The sequence below is a fragment of the Cryptosporidium ryanae genome (genome assembly GCF_009792415.1).
Source record: "Cryptosporidium ryanae isolate 45019 chromosome Unknown contig_43, whole genome shotgun sequence".
Classification (NCBI taxonomy): Eukaryota; Apicomplexa; class Conoidasida; order Eucoccidiorida; family Cryptosporidiidae; genus Cryptosporidium; species Cryptosporidium ryanae.
This window is the reverse complement of record NW_027125526.1, coordinates 1-15,465: the sequence shown is the minus strand read 5'-3', so window position 1 is coordinate 15,465 and position 15,465 is coordinate 1. Positions and strand designations below refer to the sequence as shown.

Here is a 15,465-nt window from a genome sequence, read left to right as displayed (position 1 = left end):
ACTTTTCAGTTAAGCGTCGAACTGCATAATTGGTTTTGCCCCGAGAATAAATTTGAGACAACGCGCCTTTGCGGTAAAACCTGGGTCTACTCGACTCTAAAATTAACGGTTTATGAGGCAGAGTGAATTTTTACATGCGAAATAATAAAGGGATAAACAAAAACCAAACAATTTGCGGTTTTGCACTTCTGTAATTTACTGATAATTTGAACGATTGCAAGTGTGAAGAATAAAAATTGATCATATATATAATCAGTTTAAGTTAATATAAGGCAATCACAAATGATAATATATACAATTGATATGTTTTTATTCCTTTTACTGGATGTAGTAATACTTCAACAAGCATTAAAAATGAAATCAAGTTATACAAGTGAATTACAGGTAATTAATGCATCTGTTTCACACCGCACAAGAATTTATTTTATACTGCTATGTTTAATATCAAATTTGTCAAGAACAGCTTCAATAATATTATTGGATATTACATCTTCTGGTATGGAAGGGCATAACATCGCACTTGGAGAGGAAAATGAGGTAATAAAGTGGTACAGAGATATATTAAGAACATTCCCATCTCTAATATATTTATCATCATATTCAGTAGTAGTATTATTTTGGGCTCATGTATATTATTCTTCAACATTCACAAATTCACCACATGTTGTCACTTTATTTTTATTAGGAAATACATTAGTTTATGGTATTTATGCTTCAGGGATAATTGCATCATTTTTCAAACCATTAAAAAATTTCCGTGTACTAACACTATTAATAATTTCATTGACGTATATAATTGTCGCGATATTATTATTTTATTATGGGTTGAAGGTTACTGTCCACTTGTCAAGGCGTGCGTCTACAGGAACTATGTTAAGGTACAATGTTATTAAACGAGTACTCTTGTTAACAATATTTTGCCCCGCACTTCTTTTAATACGAGGTTTAATATCTGGAATTCAATGCTTTTATAGTTTTTCGAATACAGAGATAAATTTCAAACTACTTGACAGAACACCCATAGGAGATACTTTTGTTTTTATACTTACGGAATTAATACCATCGGTTATTGTTATAATGTCTTTTTGGCAAAAAATCACCCCTTCAACATTAATAGTTTCGAATAGAGGGCTAGAGTTAACTCCATTAATGTTTAACCAGGTACCATATATAAATGAGAATCAAATCATAAATATCTCTTCTGTACAATTAAACCAAAATTTAGGTTTACCTAATATATCGAGTGGATTCTTAGATAAATAATTAACGAATTTTCATCACAACACAAAATAAGTGATTACTCTGGAACAAAGGATATAATGTTATATTCACGATTTAGATATTTTTCCGTTGGATAAAAAGTTGCAGAAATGATCTTTACACTGTCAAAAACTCTACCATTAAATTGGTATTGAGCACGTCTTGCAGATGTTATATCTGAAAAGTAGATAAAAACTTTTCCCACACCATTTTTGTGGTACTCGTTTATATTTTTTGGACGGGGACTTGTTATTTCAATTATAGTTCCATATGTTTCAGCTTCAGATTTTACAGAATCAATTGTGGAGTTAAAAATATCATCATTAATCACTTCTTCAGGAAAAAAAACATTGTTTAGTTTAACAACCTTACTTGGTGTCTCACCTATTATTTTTGAATATTTCATTAAAAGACCAATGGTAGGGTCCTCAAAAAGTTTATAAGAAATACTTGAGTGCAAATAGGATGCATTCTTATATTCAATATTGCTCTGAATTCCGTAGTTATTAGGATTTAGTTTCAATTCTTCCCTTTGAATATTCCATATTCCTTTAGTAGAATTTATTTTTTTCCCATTTAACGTTGAAATGGCTTTTTGATATGAATTAACTTCTTCAAACTCAAAGAAACATGTGCCATTTGGAGCTCCTGTCATTGGATTATGTAACATTTTTAAATATTTAAGCTTTCCAAAATTTTCAAGTTCTTTTTTTATGAAATCCTGATTAATATCAATAGGTAAATTTGAAATAATGCATTTATTATTAGTTATCCCGTTTTTAGTATTGCATTCAGAAGTATTAGGTATTGTAAAATAATCAAGTATATCAGATGGATTGTAAACATATTCATCTGGTCTTTTACAAATAATTTTGTGACCATGCGATCCTATTGAAATATTATCTAATTTCAAACAAAGTAGTGTTGTAAGTACAGATTTCAAGGTTACACGGAAACATTTATTATATATTAGTGTACTTTGTACTTCATTAGAATAATTATTAGATTCATCATCAAATAAATTTACTTCAATTATGTTTTCTATATATTTATTTGTATTCATTCCTTCAGTTGAATCTCCGAGAATTGTTAGTAACATCCCGTTCAAAAAATACCTGCAAATTTTAGTGTCAAATGAAGATGGTACCATTTTCAAGATTACCGTTCGACCCAAAACGTTTTGAATATCAGTTTCATCACTCCACCCATCTTTTTTGTGTTTAATTTCAACATTTTCCTGCTTCATGGATGAAAATAATAAAAGCAGCAATTTAACAATAGGGGCGGTTTTAACGGAACTTTTATTTTAAAAATTAAGTAATGAATCAAAATACTAAAAGCGTTAATCATAGTATTGGCTCAATAAGAAATTATGTAAATGAGGTGATTGGGAAAAAAATATATCTTGTATTGTATAAACTTGGTGTGGAGTTGGATGATCCAATTGTTATTGAAACGGCAACTGAAGCATTAATAAATTATGTAGAACTGATAGGTCAAATTTCAAGTAATATCGCAATTTCAGCAGGTAGAATCCACATAAATGTAATAGACGTCAAAAAAGCAGTTAGATGTATTGATAACAAGCGATTTGAACAACTTTTTATTCGTAATAGATTAGATTCCAGAATGTTCGCGAACAATCTCCAGAGCTCAAGTATCTCAGAAAGACTCACTCCAACTATACATTTAAATAAAGAAGCATCATGGAAAGAAGAAATTAAAAATAGACAAATTTCTGGTGACAAAATTTCTGAAGGAGATCTTTTAGAGCGTGTCCACTTCAAACCTAAACATATTCCTGATTTCCTACCTAGTTTTCCACCTAAAATAAGCTATTATAATTGCTACAAAAATCGAGAAGTTATAGACAAATAAACTATTTTATCTTTATTTTCTTTGAATCACAATCAAGAGAATCATTTTCTATTTCTTTTCTCTTAATTGAAGTGTTTAGAAGTTCATCATGTACGCAAACCTCAACAGGAATATCTTCCTCACTACTATAATTGAGAATTGAAGTATCATTATTTTCTAAAATTGACTTTTGCATTTTAATTTCTAAGACAAACTTCTCATTATTAAATTCGTTGAAGAGAATATTTTCACTTATATTGTCCCCAATTCCACCATTGGACTCCACAATGACGTCACATTGAAACTCGCCTTCTGAATAATCAGTTATTGTGATTATACAACCGTTGTAAAATTTCCACTCTGATAGTTTTCTTTGGCTCTTCTCCTTATATTGATCTTCACATATCAAATCTGGGTCCCAAATACACTTCCCATCCAATTCAATGAAAGGTTCTAAAAGTTTGAGATGCTTGCATATTAAGTTCGTAACAAATTGATCAAGTGACCAGTTTTCGAAACTTGAAATAATTACTTTAAATATTTTTTGGGAACAAGCTAGACATGTGGGATTGGACTTATCCAGTGATTCTGGGCAAATAAGAAATTTACCGATTGGGATATTTCTTATCCAAACAAACTTTGTGTAATTAAGTGCTAGATTCTCGCATTTTTCATCGGATTTTAACTTATCAATTATTATGTTCAATTTTGACTTAAGAAGTACTAAGAGTTGTACAACTTGTACGCCAGCAACAATGGCATTAGTTGACGCAATTGCAGGGATAATTGATCCAGCAATTGATTGACAATCCCAACGAGAAAGGTATTTGATGTTAAAATTATGTGATCTGATGTTTGAGGCTGAGAAGACAAAGTCCATCATAATCTTATTGTCTTTATCAAATACCAATGGTGTAAAAACAGCTTTTTTTTTATTAATTAATTCATAAGTACTCTTGTAAAAGATATTTGCAATCTCTTTTATTGAAAGTATATTATGGTCACTATTGGTTTTATTAGATGAAACAGTTTTATTGCTTTCATCCTGTCCTTGATTTTGAGATTCATCCCATGAAATAGGGATTGGAGGCCTTATATCACTGTTTTCAAAGAATTTATTGTTTAGAAGTAGATTTATTTCTGTAGAAAACAAAAAGTTAAACGTATTTTTAATATATTCATCAATAATAATATCTCTGATAGTGTCTTCTTTGTTATTTAGAGTAGCAAAGTCTATTTTAATCTTGTTAGCAATGTCACTAAGTATATTGTCTGAGTTTTCTTCTGAATTTTCATCAGTCCCGAACATTATTTCGAATAAATTTTTGGACCATGCAATACAATGTTGCGGTTTATCAGGGGTTAATCTTATGGTACAAATTGGGAATGATTTTTGCACAGGAGGTGGGGTACATTCATAACAACGTGATATTCTTGGTATTATTGGATGTACCTGACCACTAAAGCCTGCACTACCTGCATCAATTAATTCAATATTAGAAGCTACACAAATTTTATTAACATAGCTCCTGGAGGAAACATTATCAAGTGCATTTAATACCAAACTAAATTTTTTGAAAAAATCAGTGCCGAAATTTATAATATTACCTACAATACCTTTTATATCAAAATTTTGAGTATTGTATTTATCTCGTCTTTTCAATAAAGAAGTTGCTTCTTGAGCAATTACTATTGATTTTGACATTCCAACATGCTTCCTACGGAAGAAAAATTGTCTGTTGAGATTGCTGATATCCACACCATCCATATCAATTATTGTTATATATCGGGATCCACATAAAACCAAATTTTTAATGAGTTCACATCCTATCCCACCTGCCCCAACAACAAGTATTCTTACGGACTGAATTTTCTCTGTCAAAATTTCACCTAGTATTTTCTTTACAATTGTTTGTTCCTTCATCTCTTTCAAATGAGATCTTTTATGCGTGATTGCTTAGTAAATTAGGTTAGGCGCTAATATTACTTGAGAATCTTAGTACCATAGATATTATTCAATAATCACTTGTTTTGGTAAGGCATCTTGATTTGTTATTAAAATTTTTTTCTCATACTTTCTTTGAAGCATCAAACAATTGCAATAACAAAGAATTGTAGAAAGTGAGTAGAAAAATAAAATAGGAATTGTGAAATACAAAATAGCTTTCATTCCAATTCTAATAGGGTTGTATTTCTTTTTGAGTGCACCAAATGGGAAGTACTCAATAATATCCATTAAGAGTCCAATAATTACAGGTGATATTAAAAATCCAATGAAATTAAATAAAAACTGTGCAATAGCAGATGCAAGCTGCCTTGTTTTAAATGAAACACATTTGATTATTATAATTAGCGAAATTGGTAGTGTGCTTGTTAAGAAGAACAATAAGAATGTCATACCCCACATAAATAAAATGTAGGATTTCGTTTTTTCAATCGCCATCGATGTTATTAATGCAAAGAATGAAGAAGTAGTGCATACTGTTAATAACCACCCAAGTCCGTCTGGGTAAGATTCAATTAACAGATCTCCAATTACACCTCCGAAATAAACACCAGTAGTTGGACCAACTAAATAAACACATGCTACTGAGAATATTGAAGAAAATCTGTCAATAGATATTATTTCAGTCAAATATTGGTTAAGCCAAAAAATAGTGCATGTAGTTACACAGTAAACACCACAGATAGCAATAGTAGTGAACAGAAAAATAGGATTAGTTAGTACCTCCATAATATCTTCTCTTTTAGTTGAGTTGATTCCTTCTTGCTGATAAGGCAATAATAGTATGCTAGATCTTTTTAGCTTGTTTGTTCTACTTTTGGTATTGCCTTCAAATGTGATTCCTTTATTTGTTGATCTTTGTATGTTGGTACCGGAGACCAGTAAACCTGTTGTTTTTAAGTTTTCATACTCCCTGAAATCTTCCTCATTACCCACATCAAGAAACTCTCCGGGAATAAAAATAAGCACGACAATTATTGGTAGAATTAATATTGCTTGTAACAAAAACGGGCCCCTCCATGAAAGTAATACGCTTAAAATTTTCTCACTCATGCTTGCGTAAAATATAGTATTTATTTCGTTTACTGTGAAACAAGTGAATATACCTCCAATTAAATAGCCAAAAAAAATACCTAGCATGCTGCAAAGCTGTTGATATGCTAACCAAACTATGGTATTTGCTTTTGGTGAATACTTTTCAACCCATAAAGGCAAATATATAATCGGTAAAGATTGAAAGAATCCACAAAAAAATCTGGATGCATATATCTCACTTAGGAAATCAGCCTTTGATGAATAAATTGCACTAAGCATCACAATTGTGAGTGAGCTAACTATCAAGAATTTTGATTTTATTATTGGAAGAAATAAACCTGTAATCAAACAACCAATCAAAAAACCAAAATATACCATTGAACCTATAAAACTGGATTGTGCATATCCAATACCAAAACTCATTTCAATATTTTTAAGGTTGCAGGCAACAAAACCATGATCCAAACAAAGAACTATTGATATAAAAATAGTAGTAATAAAAATAATTCTAAGTGCTTTCGGATCAATCTTTTTTGAATGTATATTCGTTGTGCAGTCTAATACTTCATTTGTAATCTCGCCTTCAAAAAAAGAAATATATAATCCCTGTAATGTGGGAAAAGACGATCTTCTTGAAGATCTTTTTATTGCAGATAAATCAATGTTTTCACTGTCGTTCAGTGAGCTCATTTTTGACCTTATATTTCTTGATGTGGCAAAAGTATCTAAATTTCTTCTAAACAATTAGCCCCCCTTTTTTCCAGAAAGCTGGGAGGAATAAAGTAAAAAGTGTGAAAAAACCCGGAAAAATTCAGAAATTCAACATATTTAACATACTATTAATGACTAAAATTATTTTTTCATTTCTTTTTCTGATAAGTATTGCAATTCTATATTAGAGACTAAATCGTCGACTACTTTATCAGCAACAAAGTTGCACCCTTTTTTGTCCACGACAACAACCTCCATATTCCTTGAACCCGATTCAACAACTTCAAGTAAAGCTTTAATTGCCAGGATTATTGCTTCTTCCTGGGTCATATTAGCTTTGAAATTTTTTTCAAGGAATTCCTGCACAGTTTTAGAATTTTGACCAATTGCCTGAGCTTTCCACTCTAATGAGATCCCTGATGGATCCGTTTGGTAAAGACCGGGACTTCCATCACTGTGTATTCCTGCTATTAAAGTAGAAACTCCGAAAGGTCTAACTCCACCTTTGTGAGTGTACTTTTGTTGTTTTTGTGCAGTAAACCTTGCAATGTAGTCAACTGGAGGAGCATCTTCCATATTAAGTCTATAGTTTTGGCATTCTAACCTTATTTGATTTACAAGAGCTTTAGCATCTGCGTGTAGCCCAGAAAATGCGAGACATGTATTATCGTCTACAAGCAAAAGTTTTTTTGCAGTTCTTGGGTCTTGTAACTTAGCCAGAGCCTTCCTTTCAACAACCAGTACAACACAGTCTTTTCCACGAACTCCAACTGCACCATAACCCTTTCGAACAGCTTCCATTGCATATTCAACTTGGAGCAAGTGGCCATCAGGGGAGAAAACAGTAATTGCCCTATCATATGCAGACATTTTAATTTTTATTTTATTTAATCGGTCTTTTTCATTAAAGCTTAAAAAGTGTTTTATGAGGTATTTGCCGCAATATTTTGTTTAGTTATTTAATTTGGAATATATTTTAATGAGGGAAAATTTACACAAATACTGATTTTGGAATAAGACAATAAATGAGTTGTAACAACATATATTATCTTATAAATAATGACTTAAATGACCTATTTGATTGTTATTTCTGTGAATCATGCGATAAGATAGTTGTCCAAGATTGTGTGAGATTTGAAGCAGATACTTATTTTTGCCCAAGGTGTTTGGAGAATATACCGACAAGTGAGGCATTTTCAAATAACTTCTGTTGTAAAAAATGTTATTATTGCTTTCAGTGTAATGCAACGGTTTGTACTTCATCTACTACAAATGATAAGAAGCTTCCTGATAATGAAGGAATAGAGTTTAAACGGTTTTCATGTGAATACTGTGGGTATGTATACGTATTTAACGATTCTGCAGGTTCTGAAGGTGATATAAATGAAATTGAGAGTTATAATCCGGAGGGTGAAACAAGTAAAACTAATGATAAAACTGATTTTTCTGTTGAAATATTCAACTACATTAGAACTATCATTGAATCCCTGAATGGAATAGTTTTTATAGATCCAAATCATAATAAGAATAAACATTTGCCATCAAAGGATCTTATACTGGAAAAAGACGTTTGGTTGAATAAGAATAATATCAGATTATTATGTGATAATAAGAAGGTTATTGACAAAAGTACAAAGAAAGACCCCAAAATAACATTAACTCAATATTTAGATAATCCTAAAATAATAAACAGTCACTATATTTATTCAAAGCACAAATTTAACGCGTATTCAATGAAATTACCTCTAGTTGAAATGAAACTATGCGCTCAGTTTTCAAAAAGGTGTTTTACTTGCAAAAGACTCGTGATAAAACCTCAATTAAATCCTGTTGCGCAACCACCATTTAGGATAAATCTATCTGCAAATCTGTTTATACCAAATTTTAAACTCTTGTCGATTGAAAACAATGTTTTGTATAAAGGTAATTCTTACCATGCCATGTTAAAATTAAGAGTAGAAAATTTGATGGATAGAATCACTAGGATTGATTTCATAACAGTCAAAGAAAACGCAGGGAACAATTCAATTGACCTAGACAAATTTGAAGATATATTGATTGAACCAAGAAATATAACAATAGAACCAAAATGGACTCCTACAACTGAACAGATACAAAATCAACAGACTCAAGATTCATTAAGGGAAAAAAGGGGTAGGAACAAGCAAAAAATTAATGTGTATATAAGGTCACATGACTCAGTAAAAACTGATAAATTAAAAATATCTGGAGTTTCTAATTTCAAGTCCCCAACTGGAAATGATTCTACAATAATGTTTACTGTTTTTATGAATAACCTATAACAGACTAGAGCTAATCTTTGTCAGCTATTAGCTTTTGTGCGCTTCTTTAGTAATATAATGAAAAAAAGTGCAAACATTGAAAAAATAAGTACCGCTCCACAAATAATATATAACATCTTGTTGTCTGTATCACCTGCATGAATGTGGTGTGAGTATATACTTTTAGTATCACTACCTTCTCTGAGCTCCAATGAAGATATCAAAGCTTCGCTCTGACCTGATTTTCTAAACATCACAGCCGATGCCTCATTGGTAAATTGTTCATTCTCCTTCATTTTTTCTGTAGCAGGAATCTCATCAAAGCCATGTAGTGTCTCTTGAGAAAGCACTTTGTCTGAATCTACTTGAGGAACTTGATCTTCCAGGTCAATCGGTGATGAAATCGACATGGTCTCGACGATTTGTTCTGTCGGGTCAAAATGACGCCTCCCTGCAGTGGTATAACATAAAATACGTGTGCTTTTTTTTTTGTTAGGAAGTTTACACTCTTTTTGAGACTCTGCCCTTGGCAACATCCTGAAATTAACTGCCTCTAGGGATAACCAAAGAAACTCTTCACATTGCCTACCACATCTTCCGTAACATTCGGTACACGCATCTGGGGTCGTAGGATCACAACCGTGTAAACCGTAATCCTCACAATTTGGTATTTGCCTATCGAACTGCTTCTTTTCCTGGTCGCTCAGTACGCGTATTTGCTTACTCTTTTTCTTTTTTCTAAAAATGTGCTTAAATTTCCAACAATTTGCACAAGAATTAAACAGTATAATCAGGGTGATTATGCCGGTAACATAGTAACCGACTTTAGTAACTTTCATTACTCAGTAAAATGGAATAATTTATATTTGCATCATCCGTAAAATTCCGCTGTTCAATAGGCTCTATGTTGCACACCTAAATTTCACACGAAAAAAAAAGCTTTATTAAATACTTTATCTTGTAAGCTTATCAATGTAATCCTTCATTTTATTATATGAGTCTGAGAGTATATGAAACGCGTCTGCCGATTTTGGATGACTATTTTTATCAGGGTGTATAAGTTTTGCATGTGCACGGAATGCAGTTCTTAACTTGTTTAAAATTATGTCTTTATTTTCCAAAGTAATCTTTTTCTGTATTCTAAATAATTCAAATGGGTTACTCCTGAATCTAAATATATATGAGATAGCATTCATTGTTTTGTGTGGAACATTAGGGAATTTTTCAATATATTCCACCTGTCTCATTTCATTCTCCTCATTCATCTTGCAATATTCCATAGTGAATTGTTGCCTTGCTTCTGCAAGTAACTCACCTTGCTTTTTTCTGTATTCTTCCTCTTTTTTTAAATCAAGCTTTATCGCGTTATTCCTGTATCTTGGGGACAGAAATTTCTCTGACGAGCATATTCTGCATCCACGAGATATATCTTCAAGAGAATATATAAGTTTGTGACCCATATTACACCTAAGCCAAATTCTTATCCCATCCAAGGATGTTGAACCTTCGATACGACCAAAATTTGACATGTTTCCAAAATCTGTAAGAGAAATCATATTGTTTAATTTCTTCTCGATTTCGACACATTCCGGGCATTTATGGATATTCTTACCACTCTTCCAACCGTGAAAATAACAAACATTAGAATTAATAATTGATTTCTTTTGAATTTTATATTTATTACTCGATGTAAGTCCACCACTTGAAGCAATCTTGGAACTGTATTTATCAAACTCTGATCTTGTCATATTAAATAGCAGTATGTATTTAAAATGGACTTCATTCTCAGAATTTACTCCTTAATTTCAATAAAAAATACAAATAAATCGACAATACCGCCTATTTGTTTTTACTTGCTACATATTTCCTCATTTTATAGTAGTTGATATTTTTTTTGTATTTAATTTTTATAAGTTATGGAAGGGTGCTCATTGAAAGATAGAGAACTTACAGTTGAAGAGTTCGTAAGAAATAAGTTAGTTGATTGTGTAAGTTACGAAAATTTCAATTTTAATTTATTGATTTTTTTCCTCTCAGAATTTGGAGCTTGAAAAAAAATCAGGAGCTTGTTTTAATATTATAATTGATAAGATATCAAAAACTATTCCAAATAAGGGAAGTGATCTTAAACACTGAACAAGGATTAAATAAAACTATTTCTCTAAGGAATGTATGCCCAATTAATACTCGATTACCAGTTAATATTTGGCGCTTTATTTATTTGTTTTATTTAACCTTTGTAATTCATAAAAAAAGACAAAAATGGAGTACGAAGTATTCCTGGGATGTAATATCGTTGGAATAATCATTGTTTCCATAATATTTGTTTATCACTTTCTTTCTGCGGAGATACCGGTTGAATTTTTAGGAAAGAAAGATGAATGAGGATAGATCTGCGAGACCTGAGAGTGCTTATCGTAATTTGTTGAGAAAGCCGATAAAATTTAAGAGAAAACCTGAAAGAAACTTTTTAAAAAATGGAAATGATATAAGCAAAAGCGATTTAAATGTTGAAGACAAAATCCATATGAAATCTTTGTTACAGGGGCATTCCTTGGATCTAGAATCAGCTAGAAAACCGGAAGGGCCGGCAAATAGTGAAAAAATTAATGATCCAAATGGTAGTTCTGAATATCAAAATTCAAAACTAAAGAAATACGATTTAAAATTTCTCACGAAGACTGAACTATCACATAAAAAGGCTCAACGAGAGAACATAAGATTGCAAATTCAAAAGAGGGCGGCACTTACGCACCGACAAAGAGTATCTGAGTTTAACGAGAAGTTGTCATTGCTTCCTGAACATTTTGATATTCCGAAAGTGGGTCCAGGATAGCATTTTTAACTTTTTAAAATCTTTTTCATTATTTCCCACATTTTTGGCGCATGTGTTTTTTTTACTTTTTTATTTTTTTTGTGCTGACTGAAATCTCAGGGGAAATTAAAAATATGTAAGATGAAATCGTTTCTTCTTGTTTGTAGCGATGATTCTCCAAATAATGATAATGTTACCGGGCTGAAGCGTGGTGACAGATGGTTTTTTGGCGAAAACGAGATAATAAACGCGAGCGATAGAATATTAAATATTCCGTTAGATAATTATAACTACAAAAAATTTTCATTTGATAGTATCATTACGAACAAAATAAGCGATCTAACAGATGTCTCAGCTGAAATAACACGCACATTTTTCTCTGAAATGGGTAATAAATTAATCATTTCTACTCCGTATTCTTTCGGAACAAGCTGTCCATATTTGCTTGAAGGAACATTCAATAACAATAAATTAGTTGGGCCTGGAATTCTGCTTCTGACATTGAAAAATATTTTTTCTTACTCACAAGAATTTGATGAAGGTAGAAAATACGATATATTTTGCACTTGGAATGGTATTACTAACAATGGTGGTTTTGTGGATTTTTTTGAGAATGTCGATATTTACACAAGTGAAATGATTCAAATGTCTCCTATTAGCAATGAATTTGGATACTGTAAAGGCCTGTTGGTTTCGAGTGTAAACACACTTGCATCTATTATTAATGAGATACGAAATTCATATATTTGGAAAGATACGTGTCATTACATTTTTACAATTAGGCTTTCTAATAAACATAATCATTATGGTAACACACTAAATGCTGATATTAACTTGAGTTCTATCACACTTGTATCGTTGGGTGAGGGTGTGAAAACGAAGCTTTCAGGACAGGTTTCACCGTGGGACGTATTGGATCTTTTAATTAGGGATTTTGATAATTTGGAGTCGGGAAAAAACGTTTACAATCTTGCAACTTATTTAAATGATTTTTTAGTTTATCCAAAATTAATAACTTTAATATATAGATTTCCACATTATATCGATCCCTATATTCCAAGGCATGCAAAAGAGATCAAACATATACTTGGTTTAATGTTATTTCATGAGAAATTCATTGAGTTTTTCAAGTCAGAGAATCGTTATTTGACAAAAAGCTTAGATTCAGGGGGTGATCATGAATTTGTAAAAAAAGATAATATTAGGACTTTTAGGAATGAATTTAAAGTGAAGAACAATTATAACAATTCAAACAATTTGATTAATTTTTTGGAGGGCCCTGATTCTTTGTTTTCACGCGAAGAAAGTGATGCACCAACACCTCCTCCAAATCCAATTAAAAAAGGGAATATTGACGAGAATAATGTTTCACCTGTATTTTTTGAAAATTATATAAGGTATTCCAAAATAGATGAGCCATTTTTCAATTCAAATGATATTGAATATGATACATACAAAGTTGAGTCTACTGAAAAGGGCAACGTTGGTTCTGAGCAAGTGGATGATTTGGTAAATGAAATTTCTGCGCTAAAACAAGAGATGAGCGTACTTGAAACCGCATTGGTAAACAAAAATGAAATAATCGTACGCCTTGAAAAACTGTTGGAAGGAAGGGATAGCATAATTAAGCATAACCAAGAAACAATCAAAACTCTTAAAGAACAAGTGAATGAATCAAGTAAGGATGCAGAATCAACCAAACAATCAAAAATAGTTAGGCAAGTTCCGAATAACCTTATGAAAGAGAGAAAAATAGTAACTCAAATAGGAAAATTTAAACCTTCAGTTGTAGATTGCAGTATTCAAAATGAAATAAAGCAATGCGATGATTCGTTTTTCAAAGAACTTGATGGTGTAATAGTTGAAAGTGATAATCAGGAACTAAAAAAAGAGAATACTGAATGTGTACATAAATCGAAAGCAGCCATTTTATCTGGGGTGGCAAAGATGGCATTTGAGAAGTTTGTCAATAATTAACATTTCAGCGCGGTTACGACGTAATTTCAATTAGTATTTGTTTTCTAATTTTAACATGTTTGATTCAGATAGTGATATTCCCTTATCAAACAAACTTAATAAATCCTCCAAAAGGAATTCAAACGGGCCTGAGTCTAAAAAATGTGATTTAACAAAGAAATCTTCCAAGAAATCAACAAAAAGAAAAGTAGCAGTAGCAAAGAAAGGAAAAGTATCATTGGAAAAGAAGAAACCGACAAAAAGCTCAAATAAGGCACGTCATACAACAAAAACAAGCATAGGAAAAAAGAAAAAGTCTGAAAATAATTCAGATATAGACGAAACTTCAAAAGATTTTGGAAAGCTTTTCAGGGAGGGACAAAAGTATATCACCCCTCCAAACGGTGATGCTACCAGGGCATTCTATGAATCTCTTTATGAAGAAAACCCATATAGTATTATTGCATTGAAATACTGTGTAGAAAACGGTGTTCTTCTTGGAAACAAACACGTCATCGCATATGAGAGGCTTGAATTTTTACGTGAGAATGGATTTTTAAAGAGGTCGGTTGGCGGACTTCAAGAGGAGGCAATTGAGCAGTTAAAGCTTTTTGATAGCAAAAGGTGTGGTTTTCCAAGGGTTAGGGATTTACATTAAACATAGGTTAGGTTTTTAAGTAGTTTTAAGAATATTATTTTTGAGATGACTTTAACTGATTTGTTGTTGGATGACTATGTAAGTGATTTTTTTTTGGATTTACTTAACCCACTAAATAGAATAAATGCTCCTAGTTTGAGAATACCTAATTTAGTGGACTCCTCAATATCATTTCCTGTTTGTAATTTAAATGAAAATGATTTCGTAGGGAAAGCAAATAAATTACACATGAGAAATCAAGAAATAAATGTACCGAAAACGAGAACAAATTTTTCACATCAACCATTTAAGTTTAATAAAAATGTTAACAAAGAAAATAAAAGAGGAAGATATGAAAAGCCATTATTTAAGTATAAGTCAAGCAAAAATAACGAACTTTATGGCGAATTTTCACGGTTTAGACCAAGAGAAATATCTCCATTTAGGATGAACACTTGTTTCGCGTGTAACAAACTGGCAAATAAAACTGCAATTCAACATGAAATTTTAAGTCCAGTACTTCCATTAGAAATGTCACATAATTCAAATAAAAAGTTTAAAAATTATAGAAAAAAATCTACCTCGGATACTACTAGATTATCACAAACAGAGCTACATAAATTCAACAGGAGTATTTATATAGATCACGAAATAAAAGGAGTTAATTTTTCCTATGAAAAAGAAAACCACCACGCAAAAAATGGCATTAATGGTGATAGTAATAAATCATCTCTTTTTTCTATTTGGTCTAAATTCCGAAACAGCGAACCTATTCCAGACAAAGGAGGTAAATTTTTAAATTACAAAATAGAAAGGTTATCGTTTTAACTTTTCTATTATACCCCGCTACAAACGACTATATAAAAACACATCTTTAGAACACAGGATGAATCTCAGTAGATCGTAA

At 31.5% G+C, this 15,465-nt stretch overlaps 13 protein-coding genes across 13 annotated transcripts; 7 read left to right on the top strand and 6 right to left on the bottom strand.

Annotated features, from left to right (window-relative positions):
- Window positions 1–354: 354 nt before the first annotated feature.
- Window positions 355–1,263, top strand: FG386_002466 (uncharacterized protein; the record flags this gene model as incomplete). Its single annotated transcript, XM_067341828.1, has 1 exon — window positions 355–1,263. One exon carries the CDS (start codon window positions 355–357, stop codon window positions 1,261–1,263), a length of 909 nt encoding a protein of 302 aa, XP_067197936.1.
- A 34-nt stretch (window positions 1,264–1,297) lies between these two features.
- Window positions 1,298–2,506, bottom strand: FG386_002455 (splicing factor U2AF auxiliary factor large subunit; the record flags this gene model as incomplete). Its single annotated transcript, XM_067341817.1, has 1 exon — window positions 1,298–2,506. The coding sequence occupies one exon, from the start codon at window positions 2,504–2,506 to the stop codon at window positions 1,298–1,300; it is 1,209 nt and encodes a 402-aa protein (XP_067197925.1).
- Window positions 2,507–2,580: 74 nt separating this feature from the next.
- Window positions 2,581–3,138, top strand: FG386_002444 (uncharacterized protein; the record flags this gene model as incomplete). The annotated part of the gene is made up of 1 exon (XM_067341806.1): window positions 2,581–3,138. One exon carries the CDS (start codon window positions 2,581–2,583, stop codon window positions 3,136–3,138), a length of 558 nt encoding a protein of 185 aa, XP_067197914.1.
- Window position 3,139: 1 nt separating this feature from the next.
- On the bottom strand, window positions 3,140–5,041 carry FG386_002433 (SUMO-1 activating enzyme subunit 2; the record flags this gene model as incomplete). Its single annotated transcript, XM_067341795.1, has 1 exon — window positions 3,140–5,041. The coding sequence occupies one exon, from the start codon at window positions 5,039–5,041 to the stop codon at window positions 3,140–3,142; it is 1,902 nt and encodes a 633-aa protein (XP_067197903.1).
- An 87-nt stretch (window positions 5,042–5,128) lies between these two features.
- FG386_002574 (transporter) lies at window positions 5,129–6,847 on the bottom strand (the record flags this gene model as incomplete). The annotated part of the gene is made up of 1 exon (XM_067341936.1): window positions 5,129–6,847. The coding sequence occupies one exon, from the start codon at window positions 6,845–6,847 to the stop codon at window positions 5,129–5,131; it is 1,719 nt and encodes a 572-aa protein (XP_067198044.1).
- Window positions 6,848–7,009: 162 nt separating this feature from the next.
- Window positions 7,010–7,738, bottom strand: FG386_002563 (proteasome subunit alpha type 7; the record flags this gene model as incomplete). The annotated part of the gene is made up of 1 exon (XM_067341925.1): window positions 7,010–7,738. The coding sequence occupies one exon, from the start codon at window positions 7,736–7,738 to the stop codon at window positions 7,010–7,012; it is 729 nt and encodes a 242-aa protein (XP_067198033.1).
- A 155-nt stretch (window positions 7,739–7,893) lies between these two features.
- On the top strand, window positions 7,894–9,171 carry FG386_002552 (uncharacterized protein; the record flags this gene model as incomplete). The annotated part of the gene is made up of 1 exon (XM_067341914.1): window positions 7,894–9,171. The coding sequence occupies one exon, from the start codon at window positions 7,894–7,896 to the stop codon at window positions 9,169–9,171; it is 1,278 nt and encodes a 425-aa protein (XP_067198022.1).
- A 20-nt stretch (window positions 9,172–9,191) lies between these two features.
- On the bottom strand, window positions 9,192–9,989 carry FG386_002541 (uncharacterized protein; the record flags this gene model as incomplete). The annotated part of the gene is made up of 1 exon (XM_067341903.1): window positions 9,192–9,989. One exon carries the CDS (start codon window positions 9,987–9,989, stop codon window positions 9,192–9,194), a length of 798 nt encoding a protein of 265 aa, XP_067198011.1.
- A 114-nt stretch (window positions 9,990–10,103) lies between these two features.
- FG386_002530 (uncharacterized protein) lies at window positions 10,104–10,898 on the bottom strand (the record flags this gene model as incomplete). Its single annotated transcript, XM_067341892.1, has 1 exon — window positions 10,104–10,898. One exon carries the CDS (start codon window positions 10,896–10,898, stop codon window positions 10,104–10,106), a length of 795 nt encoding a protein of 264 aa, XP_067198000.1.
- A 629-nt stretch (window positions 10,899–11,527) lies between these two features.
- On the top strand, window positions 11,528–11,986 carry FG386_002519 (uncharacterized protein; the record flags this gene model as incomplete). The annotated part of the gene is made up of 1 exon (XM_067341881.1): window positions 11,528–11,986. One exon carries the CDS (start codon window positions 11,528–11,530, stop codon window positions 11,984–11,986), a length of 459 nt encoding a protein of 152 aa, XP_067197989.1.
- A 120-nt stretch (window positions 11,987–12,106) lies between these two features.
- FG386_002508 (uncharacterized protein) lies at window positions 12,107–13,942 on the top strand (the record flags this gene model as incomplete). Its single annotated transcript, XM_067341870.1, has 1 exon — window positions 12,107–13,942. The coding sequence occupies one exon, from the start codon at window positions 12,107–12,109 to the stop codon at window positions 13,940–13,942; it is 1,836 nt and encodes a 611-aa protein (XP_067197978.1).
- A 55-nt stretch (window positions 13,943–13,997) lies between these two features.
- FG386_002497 (uncharacterized protein) lies at window positions 13,998–14,579 on the top strand (the record flags this gene model as incomplete). The annotated part of the gene is made up of 1 exon (XM_067341859.1): window positions 13,998–14,579. One exon carries the CDS (start codon window positions 13,998–14,000, stop codon window positions 14,577–14,579), a length of 582 nt encoding a protein of 193 aa, XP_067197967.1.
- A 45-nt stretch (window positions 14,580–14,624) lies between these two features.
- FG386_002432 (uncharacterized protein) lies at window positions 14,625–15,386 on the top strand (the record flags this gene model as incomplete). The annotated part of the gene is made up of 1 exon (XM_067341794.1): window positions 14,625–15,386. The coding sequence occupies one exon, from the start codon at window positions 14,625–14,627 to the stop codon at window positions 15,384–15,386; it is 762 nt and encodes a 253-aa protein (XP_067197902.1).
- Between the last annotated feature and the right edge of the window lie 79 nt (window positions 15,387–15,465).